A 21,425-nucleotide genomic window follows, 5' to 3' on the forward strand; every position below is an offset into this window, starting at 1 on the left:
TTGTTACACAAATAGAAGGTTTTAAATAAAAGCTTAAAAACAAGTTAACGCTTAATCGATTATAACTGCTCTTAATGTGCCTCTTGGCCACAAGAACAACTGGAACATGTCAACAATTCTCAGAATGTTTTAATGAATTTAAAAACTCAATATGCCAAAAACAAAAAAACAAGTCTGAAACCAAAAAACCTCCACCTGTTCTTAACACCAAACACAAGATAATCTAAGGAGTTCAATTCTTCTGATCCCCAAATCTCTAGTACTGAATCTTAGTATAAAATTTTACATTGTAATTATAGTTTTTATTTCCTCACCCTTCCCCTCTTCTACCTCAAATACTTTAAAATGGCATGTAATATGTTTCAAAATGATGACATTTCAATTTAGAAATGCTTCAGATATATGTTATTCTCTGATGAAGTAATTTTCTAAATGAGTGAAAGTTTTATAAATGATACATTCTATGCTTTTAAACAGAGTAGGCTTTAGAAAAGAATAGTATTATTTTTCTCTTCTCTGATCTTTTTCAGATTCAATAAATGTTAGTTTCCAGTTATCATCTGCAACTTCCAAAATCTGATCAACCATATTATAAGTATGTATTTTATAGCAGCAAAAATTCATTTTCTTATATTTTCAATTATGAGTTTTAAAGTATAAATGTATTACTATTTTGGTTCATTAGATCATGGTTCATGTTAGGTTGGTGACATAAGGCCCATACATATTTTCTAGAAATATAATAAAACAAGTATCATATATTTTAAAAAAATAAGCTCAAAAGATTAAGTTATAGGTTTACAATAGTACTAGGAAAAAGCTTTGTGATGCAACAATACCCTTTTCTAGTCAATCAAGATAATTCAGGTTTGGCTGGACCAGTGCATGCTGTAGCTGAGCTAGCTTGAACCTTCCCAATTCCGTTCGGTGAAGTCACATTAGTCACTTGAAATTGGTCACAGTGGGAGTATTTACACTACAGAAAAGAGCAAAAGCTACAAATCAGAGGTTCCCTTTCCATTTAACATTTCCCAGCATGGTACAACATTTATTTATTTATTTCCCAGTACTGGCAACATTTATTATTCCTTTAAAACACAATTCAATTCTTTATTATTCATAAACATTTTATTCTTCAAGATTTAAATGGTTGGTGTTTTCTGTATACATTTTTCTGGAAAAAGATTTAAATGTTTCCTATTAGTTCATAGTAATGGAAATGTTGGATTTCACTGTGAAGAAATAAATATGTAAGGCTGCATCCATAGAGAAGTTCTTACTTTTCCTTTTTTAGTCTTCTGGCCATGCCACGTGGCATGGGGGATGGTCTTAGCTCCCCAACATGAACCAAACCCTCACCCCTTGCCTTGGCAGCATGGAGTCTGAACCACTGGACTGCCAGGGAAGTCCCGCGTTGTTACTTTCTTATCTGGGAGTTGTATGCTACTCAGAATAAAATACTCAAAATTTGGATATTTATCTTAGAAGAAAAAATCACCCTGTTTTTAATTTAATTCACGCTTAAGCAGCAAAACATCTAGACTTTAAATAGAACCTAACAGATTTTAATTCTCTGTCAAAAATGGCTATGACTTAATGCTAAAAGGTTAATTAAAATACTCTGTAAAGTATGAAAGAAGCAATTTTATTAGATGAACTCATTTATTTGACACATTAAATTAGGCAAAGAAAAATATATGCACTGCATAAAAAGAATCACATTTTCATACTACTTGAACACACAGCAGTGGTCAAAAATAATGAATTGTGGAATGGATCCTAGGATTGCAAAAAATACCCTGTACAGAAAAATTCAGGCTTCTAACTTCACTGAATCCAGTACTAAACGTGCCTCCTTATATTCCTCAGCTTCTTCCAAGTCTTTTTCACTCTCCTGAAATTAAATGTAATAAAAATTAGGTTTATTCTTCTTGAACTTCAGTACTAATTACTCAGATATTACAAACTATCAAGATAAGCAGCTCAAAAATTAAAACAATATATATTTTTTATATATTGTTATACATAATATACAATACTGTATATTCTTATATAATAAGCAAAAAAATGGTCATCTAAAGCCACTTACAGTAAGTAATTAAAACCTCAGAAAAAAATTAAAACATTGTATCTCACTTTATTAACACAATAAAACGGGGTTATTATTAATGCACTAACAGTAAAAAATTATTTACTAAAGCATTACATACATGAGGACACTCAGACCGAAACAATCCTGCAGCCACTCACAATGACAAAGAGGCCACAGGTCACACTAGGGTTAAGGGCAGCCTTTGAATCAGAAAAGGGAACTGTCTTCTTGTTGATGAGTATTATATACCCTACTACATGGAAACAACAGCTTTCAGTTTCTGACATGTAAAGACTGAGTTCTTCCTTGGTATATCATACACAAAACTATTATTTAATTGTAACAGATAAATGAAATAATGTAAGTTAATGAGCATAGAGTATAGCAAATTTTGTTTGATTTTTTAGTAAACAAAGCTATGGTCAGCAATTCAGGTCACGAAATAAAAGATGAATATATACAAACAGCTAGAGGGAAGAGGAGATAAAGTGTGTGTACATGTATTTAATATGAAATTTTAAAGGAAAAATGACTGAGGATTTGCTTAATTCAGACTACAGGTAAGAATTTCTTAAACTTCTCTATTACACTTGAACACACCTTTGTTCTCTGTTAGAACATATAAGCCCTTCGAGGGTATAGACATTGCTGAATATATCCTCACACACAAATACATCATCCAAAGACAATATAATTTTTTAAGTAGTTTTTATTACTTTCTTGGTTACTACATTCATGAGAGAAAAAAGCATTTCAATTGTCAGGAGATACATATGATGCTTCTGTTCCGGGTAATATTTTAAGAGAGTAATTATTTCCAGCTTTCATTATTTCACCTCTTTTATTTTAAAAACTTAGCTTCATTTTGGCTTTGAAGAGAGTTATCCTGCTTTTAAAAGGTTCCTACATATAAATACGAGTTCTGTTTCAAAAGTAAAGTAAAATGTGAGTATTTCTCTGTTTCGTTTTTTCTACAGACTTAGTCCTGATATTATTTTGGTGGGAAAACAAATCTCATTCTCTTTCCAAGAATATATACATATGATCAACCTGAAAAAGCCTCACAATGTTTGATGTATAGGAGACAACTATGAACAGGAGACAGCTATGTAGCTGGTAATTAATATTAGCTCAAGAACTAGAAACTAAAGGTTAATAAAGGAAATGACAGAATTCATCAAATTATCATCAAATAGCAATAATAACTGGCTTGTATACAGTATTCTGCTTTTATCTTTTTTAAAAAATATAAAAAAGAACTCATTTTTCTTAGAATCCCTTTTTAAAATGATTCTGCTACTATATCACAAGACATTTATACTAGCAAGTATGATAAAGAGTGTTATCAGCTCCAAGTTAATATGAAAGGACTGCCTATATATTACCACACAGGGTTTTCTTTCCTCTCTCAAATCGTTTTAGGTTTGAATCGGGAAGAATTCCAAATCCTTTGTAAAACAGCCTAAATTCATTTGAAACATCTGGATCTTTTAAAACATCAAACAGAATACTTACATTTAATGTATTAAAAAAGATCTTTATGTGTGAAAATCGAATCATTCAAGATACTGCTGGACAATATTAGTACTATGAATACCATGATAACTCAAATATATTTCAACTCAGTTTAAATGAATACAGTGAATATGCTGACACAGTACTTTTACTGGAGGCATAACTTAAACACCACTTAAACTCCATTAATTATTTAAAAATACACTGAGCAAGTAAACAAAATGTCACCAACTAGTTTTCAGTGTCAAAGATTTAAAATTTTGGCCCTTGATGTATTAGACTGAAAAAACATTGAAACATAAGACAGATAAGTGCTACTTACTAATAACTGCAGAAGATCAGTGTGCGCCGCTTCCAACCTGCGCTGGCAGTCTGGAATCATCATCCGGGACTCCTGCAGGATCTCGGCCTGTAACGAAACGACCTGTGAGACACGCAGAGATGGCAGAACTTACACATTTAGCTCACACCTCTGAAAATATACAAAATGATTTAGAGGAATCAGAAAAAAATTATGGTTATGTTAAATGGTTCAATATTTTAATTTTAATTGTGTTTAAAAAAGAATGACTATCAAAAGAATGACTATCAAACTGTAAAATATACAAAGTACAAGTTTTCGATCTAAACCTTTTCGGTAATCACCTTCTCACGCTAAGTAAAAATTAACTCTGAAAGCTTTTCATAGAGCATTTATTTAAAAAGGTTATTTAAAATAAACTGTTTCTCCTGCTGTCACAAAGCACCGTTATCCAAAATGGGATCAGCTGGTTATATAAATATCTCCTGCATCTTTTGAGTAATAAAGAAAAACAGTGCTCAGATAATATCACATGGAGATAATTACTGCATGAAAAAAGTTATTGAGTTATTGATCACATCGTGTGCACACTGCAGGAGGTTCTAACTGAAAGACAGAGGTGAGGAAAAATGAAAAGCAAAGACCAGCAGGTTCATATTTCTGATGCTTATCATGCATAAAAAGTTATTACTTATCCCTGTGCTTCATTTTAGGGGAGAGATTATTCTCCCCATGCAGTTTGATCCAAATTACCAACGAGGCACCCCTCTGAATCTGAACTTCTACTTCTCTCTATTTCTCCCAAAGACAGACACTACAGAATTAAACACAGGAATCTTTATTTTGGAGGATATTTCTCGACTTAAAAATTCACCATTTGAAGCTGGACTATAATATATCAAATCATAAAAAGAAGAAAAAAAAATCAAATGTATGAATGGGAAACCCAATCAGTAAGAGGGTAAATATATTAGTATCAGATGTTGGACCTCAAATAAATCTTTTTCCCAAGGAAATATGAAGCTTTATCTCCTTAAACCAGTCTTAGAAAGAGACACAGAGATTAATGAAACATTTATTTCCAAAAAGTAATGTTTGGTCAAATACCTTTGGTTAAATGGCTACAAAATCTTGATCTTTAACCTAAAAGCTTTATTATCTAACTCACATTAAAAACAAATGACATAATTTAATGGTAACCATAATCCTATTACACTCTAATAGCAACTTTAATGAATCTCACTGCATTCTTCCGTTTCCCAAAAGTTTTATCATTGTTCATAATATAAATAAAAGTTAAAATTATAATATACAACAATGCTCTCTATCCACATCTCTTTTCTTAGGTGAAATCTCTTGCTGAACTTGTAATTCTTTTGCTAATAAGGCACATGTTGAAAATTCCAAACACAGAATCATGACTTTATTTTATAGCTATTCATACCATACCATGGCAATTCAATCATTGCCATTAATCTATTTTTGAGGACTTCCCTGGTGGCTCAGACTGCCTACAATACAGGGGACCTGGATTCGACCCTAAGTTGGGAAGACCCCCTGGAGAAGGAAATGGCAACCTACTCCATTATTCTTGCCTGGAGAATTCCATGAACAGAGGAGTCTGGTCCATAGGGTTGCAAAGAGTTGGACACGACTGAGCCACTAACAATTTATTTTTGTGTGTCTGGTTAGTTTGAATACATGTGAAAAGTCAGTGACAGGACATTTAATTGGGTAAGGAATTCATATTTTCTCTCCTATGGACCCCCTAGTTTATAGGAATTAAACAAGATGAAATAAATATAAAGAATTGGGTCAAACACATGATAAGCCAAAATGTGTACTTGTAAAATTTATTTGGCAAGCTTTAGTGTTGTTACTGAAATGAGCTTTAAACAATGCTGTCCAAAGTACCTTCTATTCATTACTGTTCTATATCCCTCAATTAATCAAATAGGATTTTGACTTAAGAAGGGCCAAAGCTCAGTCTCTCCCATATATCAGCCTCATTTCATACAATAAGCTTACTATACAGTTGCAGGATGTCAGGTACAGGGGATATAAATATGAAAAAGAGAAGGCCTCATCCTCCAATCCATATGGGAGAATAAACAAGAAAATAAACACTTAACACTGCTTCACTGTACTTCACAGAGTACAGTGATAACTATGGTTTGGGATCCATAAACCACATCTTTATCAAGGCCACAAATCATATACTTTACCTTTCAACAGTGAATTACAACTGTCAGGAATAATTTAAAAAGACAGTATATAAGGTATGATTATACAGTAAAGACACCCCTCAACACACGTGAATAAATGAAAAAAGTATTATCATTCCAAGTGTTCTTTTTGGAAGTAGTCAAATGAATGGTGCCTCTGTTTAAGATATCTGGATAAACTGTCAGTTTATTTTAGTGCTGACGATGACAAGACTGAGGTTAACTAAGGATCCTGGGGGAAGCTCAGCAAGACTCATTATAACAGTGAATAAACCACTGAACTAAAATATGATCAGCTTCTGTCATAATCAAACATACATACATTGGAAAGGAAAAACCTATTAGCAGATCTTTAATTTTTCAAAGAGAAGAGTGTGTGAAATAACCTAGCCAGTGGTTTCTAGCTCCTTTAATGATCCAGATCATTTATGCAGGACTGGCTATACCTATAATAATCTATAGACAGTCTAATGTTAGATACTGGCTGCTTCTGGAACCAGTGGTAACTGTATTAGTTTGTCAAATTGAGCTCTAAGAGTAGTTCAGAGATTACTGGAACAATGGTTAAGTCTCTTCTTTTATATGGTGCTAAAATGGTAATGTGATAATAAACAAGTTAAGAAACCTATTTGATGAAGAAAAAAAAACAGTAACTATGTGAGGTGATGGATATGTTAAGTAGCGTGAATATGGTAGATATTTTACAAGGTAAATGTACATCAAACCATCAAGCTACCCACCTTAAGTATATACATTTTAATTTTACCTCAATAAAACTGGGGAAAAAAGATATCTAAGAAACAGAAACATAGAGTTAGAAAGGACATAACCACATCTGGGATGTCATCCAGTCTAGTGTCCTCAATTTACAAACGATAAAGCCGAGTCTGAGTGTGATCAGCTGGTTAACCGGCTGTGAGTTACAGCCCGATTTCAGCTCTAGCATGTGCGTTCGTAGCGCCAGCAGTCAGCAGCCAAGACAGAGACCATGGCGTCACCTCCTTGTTTTCCTGCCCGTGAGCAGGCACCTCCCACAGTGAATTTGGTCTGGCACTATGAAACCAACAGGATGTGGCAGAAGGGGCATTCTGAAACTGAAGACCTGAAGCTGCATCTTAAGAAGCCCTGTAGCTTCTACATGGATCTCTTGGAATGATCACTTTGGGAAACACTTCTCTTAGGACCCAGTCACCATGCCATGAAGAAGACAGACAGACAGACAGAAAGAAAAAGTTCATTTGACTTGTGTTTTGTGGTTATTGATGAATGGTTAAGGATGAAAGAAGAATCCTATGAGTCAAAAATAATCTGGGCTCTAAGCACTGACATACCAATAATTACTTAAACATGAATGGTCTAAATTTACCAGCTAAAACCAGGTCTACAAGAAACTCACTTCAAATGAAAGAGATAGGTTAAAAAAAGAATAGAAAAAAGATATACCATGCAAACATTAAAAAAAGGAAAGACAGGAGTGACTATATCCATATTGGATTCATACTGGATAAAATAGACTTAAGAGTAAAAAATTATGAGGGACACAGAGGGATATTACATAATGATAAAATGATCAATCCATCAAGAAAACACAGTGATCCTAAATGTGTATATACTAAAAAAGAGCTTCAAAACATATGAAACTAGAAACAATAAAGCTAAAAGGAGAGACAAAGCCACAAATACAGCTGAGGATTCCAATACTCCAGTTTTAGCAAATGACAGAAGTACTAGAGAAAAAAAAATCAGCAAAGATATAAAAGAACCCAGTAACACCATCAAAAGATATAATTGACATTTATAGAACACGCTACACCTATGAAACAAAAATACAAATTCTTTTCAAGCACCTATGAAACATTTTCTATAGTATACTATGCTGCTACTGCTGCTAAGTCGCTTTAGTTGTGTCCAACTCTGTGCGACCCCATAGATGGCAGCCTACCAGGCTCCACCATCCCTGGGATTCTCCAGGCAAGAACACTGGAGCAAGTTGCCATTTCCTTCTCTAATGCATGAAAGTGAAAAGTGAAAGTGAAGCCGCTCAGTCCTGTCTGACTCTTCACGACCCCATGGACTACAGCCCACCAGGCTCCTCCATCCATGGGATTCTCCAGGCAAGAGTACTGGAGTGGGTGTCCATTGCATCCTGGACCAAAAGGAGCAAACACAGAATGAACAAAAACCTCAACAAATTTAAAAGTACTGAAATAAAACATAGTACATGTCTGACTATAATGGAATAAAATTAGAAAACAGAAAGACAGCAGGAAAACCTGTAAATATTTACAAATTAAACAACATACTTCCAAATAACTAATGGATCACAACAAGGAAGTCTCTAAGGAAACAGAGAAATACATAGATAAATGAAAATACAACATATTAAAATTTCTGGGATTTTTAGCTAAAGCAATGCTGAGAGGGAAATTTAGAGCACTAAATGCTTAGATTCATAAAGAGGAAAGATCTCAAATTAAACAGCTAAGTTTTTACTTCAGGAACCTAGAAAAAGAAGAGCAAGATAAACCTATAGAAGCAGAAGAAAGGAAATAACAAATACAAGAACAGAAATCAATAAAATGAAAAATAGAAAGAGAACAGAGGGGAAAAAAGCAATGAAACAAAGCTTTATTTGTGGTATAGACTTCTAGTTAAGACTGACAAATATAAAGTAAAAAGGCACAAATTGCCACTGTATCAGTAACAAAAGAGAGAATGTCAGTACAGATCTCACAACCAACAAAATGAGAAAAAAAATGCTAAAAGTAATTTTATAATGCTCACAGATGTTCATAATGCTCAGTAATGTTCATAATGCTCATAAATTCAACCACTTAGAAGACACAGACCAGTTCCTTGTATAAACCACCAAAACTCAACAGATAAACTGAATAGTTCTATAATTATTAAATAAATCAAATTTTTAATTAAAAAGTTCTTGAAAAATAGCTCTCCAAGCCTAGATGCTTTCACTGAACAATGTTTTCAAATATTTAAACACTTAACGCCAATTTTACACAAATCTTTCAAGAAAAAAGAGGGAACGCTTCCCAACTTAATAAAAAAAAACTTCAGACCATTATTTCCCATAAACTTAGATGCAAAAATCCTCAATAAAATACTAGCAATTTAAATCCAGGAATTAAGAGAATTATATAACACAATCAAGGTTGGTTCAATATTTAGAAATTAATCCATGTAATTCAGTTTCAACAAGCCAAAGAAGAAAACTCATGTGCTCTTACCAAATGACACAGAAGAAGCATTTGACAAAACCCAATACCTATTCATGACAAAAGTACTGAACAAAACCATAAACAAAGAACTTTCTCAACTTGAAAAAGACCATCTACAAAACCCCTATAGCTAACATTTACATAATGGTAAAAAACTAAATGCTATCCCCTTAAGACTGAAAACAAGATAAGTATGTTCACTCTCCTATTCAACATAGCACTGTAAGCTCCAGCCAGAGCAACAAGGCAAGAAAAATAAATAAAAGACATACAGATTTAAAAGAAGTGAAACCATAGTGTAGTGTTAGCAGCTCAGTCGTGTCCGACTCTTTGCAACTCTATGGACTGTAGCCCACCAGGTTCCTCTGTCCATGGGATTTTCCAAGCAAGAATAGTGGAGTGGGTTGCCATTTCCTCCTCCAGGGGATCTTCCCAACCCAGGGACTGAACCCACGTCTCTCACATCTCATGAATTGGCAGGTAGGTTTTTTACCACTGGTGCTACCTGGGAAGCCCCAAATGAAACTGTCCTTATTTGCAAATGACAAGATTGTTATTTAGAAAGTCAGAAGGAATCCACCCAAAACTCTCAGAGCTAATCCGTGAAGTCAGCAAAGTCAAGGTTGCAGGTTTTAAGATCAACACATAAAGACTGCACTTTTATATCTAATAACAAATATAGCATTGGTAACCGAAACTAAAAACAGTACCATTTATAATACCCTCAAAAAAAAATGAAATACTTAGGTTTAAATCTAACAAAACATGTATAGGATCTGTATGCTTAAAATTACAAAATATTGGGTTGACCAAAATGTTCGTTTGGAAAAACCCAAATAAACCTTTTGGCCAACCCAATTCTAAGAAAGAAATGAGACCTAAATTAACTGGAGAGACTTACCATGTTCACTGACTGGAAGATTCAACATAGTAAAGACATTAATTCTCCCCAAGTTGATCTCCAGGTTTAATGGAGATCATTATTTTAAAATTTTTATGGAAAGGCAAAAAAATTAGAATAGGAGAAATAATTCTGAGAGAAAAAGAAGCAAGTGAGAGGGCTCACTCTTCCCAGTGTGAAGATGGTGTGGTACTGGTAGAGTTAGACACAGATTCATGGACCAGAAGAGAACCCGAAAAGAGATCCACACAAACAAGTCCCCCTGGTTTCTGACAAAGGAACAAAAGTATTTCCGTGGAGGAAGGATATAACCCTTTCAACAAATGCTGCTGGAACTGGGCACTCAGGCAAAAAGATGAATCTTTAACTAAACCTCACACCTTACATGGGCTTCCCTGGTGGCTCAGACCGTAAAGAATCCGCCTGCAATGCTGGAGACCTGGGTCTGATCCCTGGGTTGGGAAGATCCTATGAAGGAGGGCATGGCAGTCCACTCCCAGTATTCTTGTCTGCAAAATTCCCATGGACAGAGGAGCCTGGTGGACTACACTCCATGGGGTCACAAAGAGTTGGGCACGACTGAGCAACTAAGCATACACACACGTACACCTTAAATGAAAACTAACTCAAACTCAATTGAAGCCATGAACGTAAGAGATAAATAAAACCACACAACTTTTAGAAAACAAGAAAATCTTCATGACCAAAGTCTAGCCAAAGAGGCCTTAGATTTGACATCAAAAGTATGCTTCACAAAAGGATACATTAGCTGTAAAGGAGATGTTCTCAAAGTTAAAGACTGTTGGTCAATAAAAGATTGTATTAAGAGGGTAAAAAGACAAAATAAGGACTAAAAGAAAATATCTGAAAACTGTACATCCAACAAAAGGCATTTATCTAGAAAATATTAAAAATCCTCAAAACTAAAAGAAACAAAATATCTAATTAGAAAATGAACAGAAAACACGGATAGACATTTCACTGAAGAGAATATACAGATGGGCAATAAGCAAATGAGAAGAAGTTCTATACTATTAGTCAATAGGGAAATTCAACTTAAAAGCAAAATCAGCTGTCACTATACACTAATCATGTAGATGTGATGGGTAAATGTCAAAATTAAATTGGTGAAAACACCAGTGATAACACCAGGACTGCCCTGGTGGTCCAGTGGTTCAGAGTCCGCCTGCCAATGCAGGGGAGACAGGTTTGATCCTGGTCCAGGAGGATTTTGCATGCCACGGGGCAACTAAGGCCACGCACCACACCTACTGTGCAGCGCTTTAGAATCTGCACACGGCAACTACAGAAGCCGAGAGCCCTGTGCTCCACACAAGAGAAGCCACCACAGTGAGCAGCCTGCACACGCCAAGGAAGAGAAGCCCCGCTCACTGCAGCTAGAGGGAGTCTGGAGCAGCAGTGAAGACCTGGCACAGCCAAAAATACACAAAATTTAAAAAACAATAGTGATAACACCAAATGCTGGCAAGGATGTGGAGAAGTCAAACCATCAAAGATAACTGACAGAAACATAAAATGATACGAATACAGCCACTCACAAAAGATCTTGGTAGTTTCTTTTAAAGCAAAAAATGTACAAACATGACCCAGAAATTACTTGGGCATTTATCTCAAAATATGAAAACTTAAGTTCATGTAAAAATTAAGTATGATGAGGAAGGTGGAGGAAAAGAGGAGTATCATAAGCAGAAGAAGGCTAACATCAGTATTCGGTTAACTTCTGAATATTGTGTTATACTTTTTAGCAGAGAACGAAGGACAGCAGAATGACTCTTTGGTATTGTGGCTTGCTAGGGCCCTGAAACTTCTGCCTAGTTTACTTTAAAAGAACCAAAATGAGGCCTACTCCAGGAGAGAACAATTTTGATAATCAGTTTCAGGTAAGAAGTTTGATAGGGACAGCACTGTACGTGTATGTTATAAAACACGGCTGGTTCAGAAGATCCAGGAAAGCCAGAGCAAATGGAACCAAGTGAGAGACAAGCCAAGACAGTGAGAAGTGATTGCAGATGGCATTTAGCTCAGAAAAGGAGGAAATACAGGGAAAATAGGAGAGAACCCACAAAATCTGGCATTTGGCTCTCTTGCTATTTTTTATGAGGGGCGTCAGCAAATGTCAAGAAGCAACGACTGGCCTTAAAGCAGTAGGCAAGTAGGGACAGAGCAGTGCTTCCGGCAGTGCAACTCCCCTCGCATGCGAGAAAAACATAAACGGCTGCACAAACAGCACAGGCGCTAGGGAAAGGGACCGAGAAAGGCACGTTGGCTGAGCGAGAGGAAAGACAAAGTTCCATGAGACTCTGAAACAAAACTGGACAACTGCATATGCTGCAGGTTGAGAACAGCAAACATGAAAAGTTTATTGTTCTGTAATTAGATATGGGATGATATTCTTAAATTTAAGTACTAGGCTGACTATGAATCTAGGAAATCATGTTATAAACCATGACCACTGTGACAAAAGAATCTTAACATGGCTGAGTGTAGAAAGGGTTTTTGAACAAATATTTTCCCTGATAGCTCAGCGGGTAAAGAATCCGCCTGCAATGCAAGAGACCCTGGTTCAATTCCTGGCTCAGGAAGATCTGCTGGAGAAGGGATGGGCTACCCGCTCCAGTACTCTTGGGCTTCCCTTGTGGCTCAGCTGGTAAAGAATCTATCTGCCTGCATTGTGGGAGACCTGGGTTTGATCCCTGAGTTGGGAAGATACCCTGGAGAAGGGAAAGGCTACCCACTCCAGTATTCTGGCCTGGAGAATTCCATGAACTGTCCATGGTGTTGCAAAGTCAGACACGACTGAGCGACTTTCACTCACTACCTTTTATATCTGCATGTGCAATCAATGATATAACCAGTAAGTGACTAATATCGTCAAATAACAATTAGAACACAGGATTAATTCTTACCTATCAAGCAGTAATTACATGTATACCTGTGGCGGATTCATTTTGATATTTGGCAAAACTAATACAATTATGTAAAGTTTAAAAATAAAATAAAATTAAAAAAAAAAGATAATATACAAATATTAAAAATTAAATAAAACAGATTCTGTGATAATCTGTGGCACTATTTGTAGAATTTTGTTTAGAAAGGTGGTGCAGTGGTACAGAATCCGCCTGCCAATGCAGAAGATGCAAGAGATGCAGGTTTGATTCCTAGGTTGGGAAGATCCCCTGGAGTAGGAAAAGGCAACCCCTCCAGTAAGCTTGCCTGGAAAATTCCATGGACAGAGGAGCTATGGTCCACAGAGTCGTAAAGAGTTGGACTCAACTGAGCACACAGAAACATTTAGAAAGGAAACACATTCCCCATTCCATGTAACTTACAACTCATGTTCTAGCTATAGGACTATTTTAAAATAGATTATTGGTGACAAAAAGCACTGAGCAGGAAAAAAACTGAACTATACAAGTGGAAAAACAAGCCGGATGGGATCCAAGCGGGACCTGGGTGAAATAAATGACACGCTACGTTACAATGCTTCTCACTAGATGTGGGCAAACAATAGAGTACCTTAGTGAGAGAGGTACCCAAGGGGGTATGAATATTTATGGAAGAAGCTATCAAGAACATTTAACATAATTTTAAGAATCAAAAAGTTAGATTATGGATGTAAATCCTTATGAAGAGCAGTTTACAAAAAACATACTGGAGGACATACTATACCCACATACCTGTTTACAAATCCTCCCTCATAAAAATGTCCTTTGCTGTATCACACAAAGGAAGGCAGGCTCTCCTGGAAAGTCAAGAAAATAAGAAAGTTCTCTTTTTGGATAGTCTGAAGAAAGAAGACATTTCAGGTGCCACTGCATTCCTCTGGCAACACAGAAAGCAACTACCTACAGAGAAGTCCATTTTAAGGGATTAATTTTGCTTAATTAAGCCTGAGCTAAGTGAAGTGGAGTTGCTCAGTCGTGTCCGACTTTTTGCGACCCCATGGACTGTAGCCTACCAAGCTCCTCTGTCCATGGGATTTTCCAGGCAATAGTACTTGAGTGGATTGCCATTTCCTTCTCCAGAGGATCTTCCTGACCCAGGGATCGAACCCGGGTCTCCCGCATTGTAGACAGATGTTTTCCTGTCTGAACCACTGAGCTAAGGATGCATTATTACCATTCTATATAACAAAATTTATATGATAAAAACCACTGTGAGTTCATAAAGCTGATTTGAAAAAACAAGTCTTGAGATATTATCTATATAAGCTCTTGTATATTCTCCTTTTACCTAGTGTCATCTGGACTTTATTCTAAGTTCATTAGACACTGGATTTTAGGTAATGGAATAAGTAATATGATACACATTCGAAAGAGATCAACCTGGCTACTGCAGAATGAAAGGAATGTAGGGTTATCAAGAGACAGAGTATCAACAATGAGGCTTCTGCAGTAGTACAGGCAAGAAATGATAGTGGACTGGACTAGGATAGTGGCAGCAGAGAAAGAAATCAAGGGAGAAAGAAAGAGGACTTGGGGATCAAGAAGAGACCTGTAACTTTTGGTTTGGGTATCTGAGTAAGCAGAGGGTACCATTTATTGAGAGTGGGGAAACAAGAGCGGGAATAACTTCTTTGGAGGCGATGAGCTGGGTTGAGGGAAGACCAAGATTCTTAGCTTGAACGCACAAAGGATAGGACATGTCAAGAGGTGATCAGTTGAATGCGTGCTTCTGGAATGTCTTCTATCGGGCTCATAGACAGACAGTGGCACGAGAATGAATGCCAAGCAAGCAGGAATTCTGGGTTTGTTTGTTTTCTTGTTTTAATGCCACATCTAAAAGAGTGCCTAAAACAGCATTTGGCAAGTAGCAGGGGTTTAATAAATATCTGCTGTGTAAATAAATGAATGGTCACAAAGATGGTACTTAAAGTTATAAGATGGTTATGAGATTAGAGAGGAACTGTAGACTGAAGTCTTAAAGTAAAATTATATCTTAAATAATAATTTTACCTGTTTTTTAATAGCATAATTTTCACCATCTTCAGCTTTCATTTTTTCAATCTTTTCTTCTTGTTGTTTTGCTTCTTTTTCATACATCATTTTTTCTTTGACCAATCTATAAATAAACCAAAAATGTTTCAGAGAATTAACTTTCTAACAACTGACCACAAGAAACAAAGAAACAATGTAACTATAAAGCATACTTTAAAAAGCATATGTAACTAGACAGGGAGAAAGAAAGGGAAGAAAAATACTTCAGCCATGGATGTATGAGCCTTATGCTCTCAAATTTTATACCTGACTAAAGCAAATCAACTTATCAAAGCATAGTATTCTTAAAATTGTAATTAAAAACACATTCCATTACAGCAATTGTATTTACAATGTAAAAATAACATTTCTTTATTGCTTACTTTATTTACTTAAATTAAGTTATAATTAATAATACTATATTTGTTTCAGGTACATAATATACTGATTTGATATTTTTATACATTATGGAGTGATCATCACAATAACTATATATCATCTGTAACCAATAAAGTTGTATCTCTTAATCTTTTTCACTTATTTTGTCTGTCTTCCCTGACCTGTCTTCCCTCTGGCAACCACCAGTTTGTTCTCTGTATCTATGAGTCTATTTGTTTTGTTTTTTAGATTCCACATGTAAGTGAAATCATTTGGTATTTTCTCTGTTTGACTTATTTCACTTAGCATCTACACATTCCTGGTCCATCTATGTTGCTGAAGAGACATATTCAAAAAAATACTGCTAAGACCAAAGTAAATGAGGTGACTGTCTATATTTTTTTCTAGGAGTTTTATGATTTAAGATCTTACATTCAAGTTGAACCCATTTTGAGTTTATTTTTGAATATGGTGCAACAAAGTGCTCCAGTTTCATTCTTCTACATGAAAAGAAGTTTTCCCAACAACATTTATTGAACAGACTATCTTTTCTGCATTGTATATTCTTGTCTCCTTTGTCACAGATTAACTGACCATATGAGTGTGGGTTCATTTCTGGACTTCTGTTTTGTCCCATGGATCTAAGTGTCTGTTTTAGGGCCAGTACCATATTATTGACTATTTGGGGCCATCTATGGCTCTATTCAAGGCTATGGTTTTTCCAGTGGTCATGTATGGATGTGAGAGTTGGACTGTGAAGAAAGCTGAGCACCAAAGAATTGATGCCTTTGAACTGTGGTGCTGGAGAAGACTCTTGAGAGTCCCTTAGGAGATCCAACCAGTCCATTTTAAAGGAGATCAGTCCTGGGTGTTCATTGGAAGGACTGATGCTACAGCTGAAACTCCAGTACTTTGGCCACCTCATTCGAAGAGTTGACTCATTGGAAAAGACTCTGATGCTGGGAGGGATTGAGGGCAGGAGGAGAAGGGGATGACAGAGGATGAGATGGCTGGATGGCATCACCAACTCCATGCACATCAGTCTGAGTAAACTCCAGGAGTTGGTGATGGACAGGGAGGCCTGGCGTGCTGCGATTCATGGGGTCGCAGAGTCGGACATGACTGAGCGACTGAACTGAACTGAACTGAACTGATCCAAACTTTTATACACGTACCTGAAACAACATAATGGTAAAAGCTCAGTTTGTTGGGAAAGGAGTCAGAATATTGCATGCCAAATCCCAAAGAAAGAAGGATTAAGTTATTTTCAACAACAAAATCTTTAAAAAGTATTTGTCATGTACTTAATTTTACATCTTATCTTCTTTGTGTGAGGGACTGGGATATATAATTTAGATATGGTTCTTGCACAGATAAGCAGTAGAAACAAGTATTTATTAAAGCAGAAAAAGGTATTGATAGAGATCAGGAAGATTTTTGACAATAAAGAACAGAGCAATACAAAGTTCTACTGATTATTCCTCAGATAATCAAAATTCAATTAATCATAATAGTGCACTCTCCCCTAGTTCTCGTTAATCAAACTTTTAATGTAAAAGAAAAGTGCAGTTCAAGAAAACACTAATATACCTATATACATATTATCTTAGGAACAGGAGGAAAAAACATTCACAGTTCCATACCTATTAAAAGCAGCTTTCTCCCCCTGGCTTGATAACTTACTTCTAGAACTATGTTCTGGGAAGGAATTTTAAAATCAAACTAGAGCATAGCTTCTGTCTAATCATTTGAAAGGAAGATTAAATGTATTTCAAAAATGATACAGTTTTCATATTCTAACAGAATTAAAATAAGTTCACAAATCTAAAAAATCTTTTGTCATACTATCTAGAAGGTTTTAAAGTTAGATTTAAAGTCTGGATTTAAATCACCACATAAAATGCATACTAAATATTAAAACACTAAAATGTTCCAGTTTGGAATTTTGAGTTGTACAAGCAAGGCTCATCTTTGTCCTTCATGATCATGCACTAGCAATATAGATGGAAAGAAATATAACAAAATGTTAACAGTATTTATAGTAGAATGTGACCTTTAAATCCTCATCCTGACATATCTCAAAGTGAAAAAAAAAAAAGTACCAAATAGGTATAAATTTTACGCTGCCATGAATATAAACAAACAACAAAAGATTCTCAAATAACAAGTAACAAAGGATACCTGGGCAACTATTTATTTGTGGTTACCTGAGAAGAAAAGCCCTAGTGATATGGGGTAGGGGTGGTCAGCTGGGAGGTAAATAAGCTTTCATTTTATGCCTCTCAATAAAAGTTTCAGGGTTTTTCCCCCCATATGTAAGTATTACTTTTATTTAAAAAATTAGATGCTTATAATTAATTTCTGAGTGGCACAATTTTAAATTATTTTAAAGTCAGCTAGTTTTTCCTTTAGCTATATTTTCTAAATTTTCTGGAATAAAGCAAAATTCAATTAGAAAGATACCAAAATATATCTAATAGCTGTACTTCTCTAAACACTCATCTCTTTTGCTAGTTTTCAAATGCTATTAAAGTAAGTACAAATAAATATAAAGCCATAACTTATTATATTTTAAAGGCATAATTAACTGAAAATGTTTATTAGCCTTACAAACCCACATGTACAGAGAAACACAGCAAGTTCAAAATTTGGTCACTTTTACCAGTTAGATAAATAAATATATAAAAACAAAATAAATAAATAAAAAAGCGATAGAAAAGGACATACATAAGGAGACATTTTAAGAAATGACGGCTATCAGGGTAATAATAACCAAATGAGAACAAACCATTTAACTGTCTATGTATGGACATAAAGTCATTTTAAATATGTAGGTCAGTCATATTCATCACTCCGTCTTAACATTTATTAACAATTTGGCAGTCTTGTTTCATGTGTCTCCTGCCACATTTGTGTATTTATTTATTAGTATTTTCAGACATTTTACCTTCGGCTTGATTTTTGAGGTTAAAAGCGTATGATTTCTACCTCCTTCCCCACCTTATACCACATACAAAAATTAACTCAAAATGGATCAATATAAAAAGCAAAAGTTATAAAAGTTTTGAAAGAAAAATGTAGGTAAATCTTGATGACTTTGGATTTGGAGTTTTACATATGACACCAAAAGCACAAGAAACAAAAATGTTGACCTTAAACCCACGCACCTATAGGTAACTTATTTGTGACAAAAGAGGCAAGACTATACAATGCAGCAAAGATAGCTTCTTCAGTAAGTTATGTGGGGAAAACTGGACAGCTACATGCAAAAGAATGAAATCCAAACACTTCATAATGCCGTACACAAAGATAAACTCAAAACAGATTAAAGAACTAATGTAAGACCAGAAACTATAAAACACTTAGAGGAAAACATAGGCAGAAAACTCAATGACGTAAATCAAAGCAAGATCTTCTATGACCCACCTCCTAGAGTAATGGAAATAAAAACAAAAATAAAACAAGTGGGACCTAATTAAATGTAAAAGCTTTTTGCACAACAAAGGAAATGACCAACAAGGTGAAAAGACAACCCTCAAAATGGGAGAAAATAATAGCAAAGGAAAAAACTGACAAAGAATTAATTTCCAAAATATATAAGCAGCTCATACAACTCAACACCAGAGAAACAAACAATCCAATCAAAATGTGGGGAAAAGACCTAAACAGACATTTCTCCAAAGAAGACGTACAGATGGCTAACAAACACATGAAAAGAAGCTCAACATCACTCATTATTAGAGAAATGCAAATCAAAACTACAATGAGATACGACCTCACACCGGTCAGAATGGACATCATCAAAATGTCTACAATCAATGCTGGAGAGGGTGTGGAGAATTGCTGGTGAGAATGTAAACTGATACAGCCACTATGGAAGACGGTATGGAGATCCCTTAAAAACTAGGAATAAAACCACCATATGACCCAGCAATCCCACTCCTAAGCATACACCCTGAGGAAACCAAAATTGAAAAAGACACGTGTACCCCAATTTTCACTGCAGCACTATTTACAATAGCTAGACTGTGGAAGCAACCAAGATGTCTACTGACACATGAGTGGATAAAGAAGCTGTGGTACATATATAAAATGAAATATTACAGCCATAAAAAGGAACACATTTGAGTCAGTTCTAACAAGGTGGACGAACCTAGAGCCTATTATACAGAGTGAAGTAAGTCAGAACGAGAAATATAAACATCGTATGCCATGCTCAGTCGTTTCAGTCGTGTGACCCCATGGACTCATATAGGTGAAACCTAGAAAGACAGTACTGATGAATTTATCTGCAGGGCACCAATGGAGAAACAGACATGGAGAATAGACCTATGGACACAAGGAGGAGAAGGGAGGAGAAGGGAGGAGAGGGTGAGATGTATGGAGAGTAACATGGAAATTTACATTACCATATGTAAAACAGACAGCCAGTGGGAATTTGCTGTATGACTCAGGGAACTCATCCGGGGCTCTGTGACAATCTAGAAGGGTGGGGTGGGGAGGGACCTGGGAGGGAAGTTCGGGAGGGAGGGGACACGGGTGTACCTATGATGATTCTTGTTGATGTACGACAGAAAACAACAAAATTCTATAAAGCAATTATCCTTCAATTAAAAACTAAAGTGGCAAAAAAAAGCGCTGACCTTCATCAGGATCAAAAAATTTTGTGCTTCAAAAGACTATCAGGCAAGTGCAAAGACAACCACAGAATGGGAGAAAATATCTGCAAAGCATATACTGGATAAGACACCTGTATCTAGAATATATAAAGAGCTTTTACAACTCATTAATTTAAAAAAGTTTTTAAAAATCCAATTAAAAAATAGGCAAGCTGAATAGACATTTCTTTAAAGACGATATACAGGTGCCCAATCAGCAAATGGAAAGATGCTCAACATCATCAGTCATCAGAGAAATACAAATAGAAACCATAGCGAGATAGCACTTCACACCCATTAGGAAATTTATAGTAAAAAAAGTCAGATAATAACAACTGTCGTTAACAAGAATGTGGAAAAACTGAAGCCATCAAACACTGCCAGTGGAAATGTAAACTGGTACAACTGCTCTGGAAGCTTGGCCATTCCTCAAAAAGTTAAATACAGAGTTACCACATATCTCAGGAATTCCATTCCTAAGTATATACCCAACAGAAATGAAAACAGATGTCTACAGGAAAACTTGTACATGAACGCTCAGTGCAGCATCATGCATGCACAGGTAAAAAGTGGAAACAACTCAACAGTCCATGAACTGATGAATGGACAATCAATATATGGTATACCATACAATGGAATAATAGCATACAAAAAATGAATGACTGGATCACGTTATAATCTGGACAGACATTAAAAACATTATGCTAAATGAAAGAAGCCACCCATAAAGGCCACTTATTTTATGATTCTATTTAGAGTATAGGTAAATCTACAGAAACAGAAGGTAAACAACAGAGATTGCCTGGGATGGGGGATGGGTCTTCCCTGGTGACTCAGTGGTAAAGAATTCATCTGCCAATCCAGGAGATGTAGGTTTGATTCCTCGATGGAGAAGACTGTCTGCAGAAAGAAATGGCAACCCACTCTAGTAACCTTGCCTGGGAAAATCTCATGGACAAAGGAGCCTGGAGGTATATAGATGATGGGCTCGCAAAGAGTTGGACACCACTTAGGGACTAAAACAACAAGGATGGGGGAAATAGGATGGTAAGAGCTGAAGGGTTTGGTGGTAATAAAAATCTTCCAGGGACTTCCCTGGTGGTTCAGTTCAGTTCCGTTCAG

At 35.7% G+C, this 21,425-nt stretch overlaps 1 protein-coding gene across 3 annotated transcripts in view; it reads right to left on the reverse strand.

Moving 5' to 3' along the window:
- Nucleotides 1-1,643: 1,643 nt before the first annotated feature.
- Nucleotides 1,644-21,425, reverse strand: part of TBCA (tubulin folding cofactor A) — a 211,483-nt gene continuing 191,701 nt past the window's right edge. For all 3 annotated transcript variants that reach the window (XM_055536636.1, XM_055536637.1, XM_055536635.1), the window contains 3 exons: nucleotides 15,247-15,352; nucleotides 3,930-4,016; nucleotides 1,644-1,894 (listed from right to left, as the gene is read on the reverse strand). In XM_055536636.1, coding sequence (XP_055392611.1) covers nucleotides 1,814-1,894; nucleotides 3,930-4,016; nucleotides 15,247-15,352 — 274 coding nt within the window. In that variant the 3' untranslated portion in view covers nucleotides 1,644-1,813. The remainder of the gene's footprint in view (nucleotides 1,895-3,929; nucleotides 4,017-15,246; nucleotides 15,353-21,425) is intronic.

Source organism: Bubalus kerabau, chromosome 10 (assembly GCF_029407905.1).
Source record: "Bubalus kerabau isolate K-KA32 ecotype Philippines breed swamp buffalo chromosome 10, PCC_UOA_SB_1v2, whole genome shotgun sequence".
NCBI lineage: Eukaryota > Metazoa > Chordata > Mammalia > Artiodactyla > Bovidae > Bubalus > Bubalus kerabau.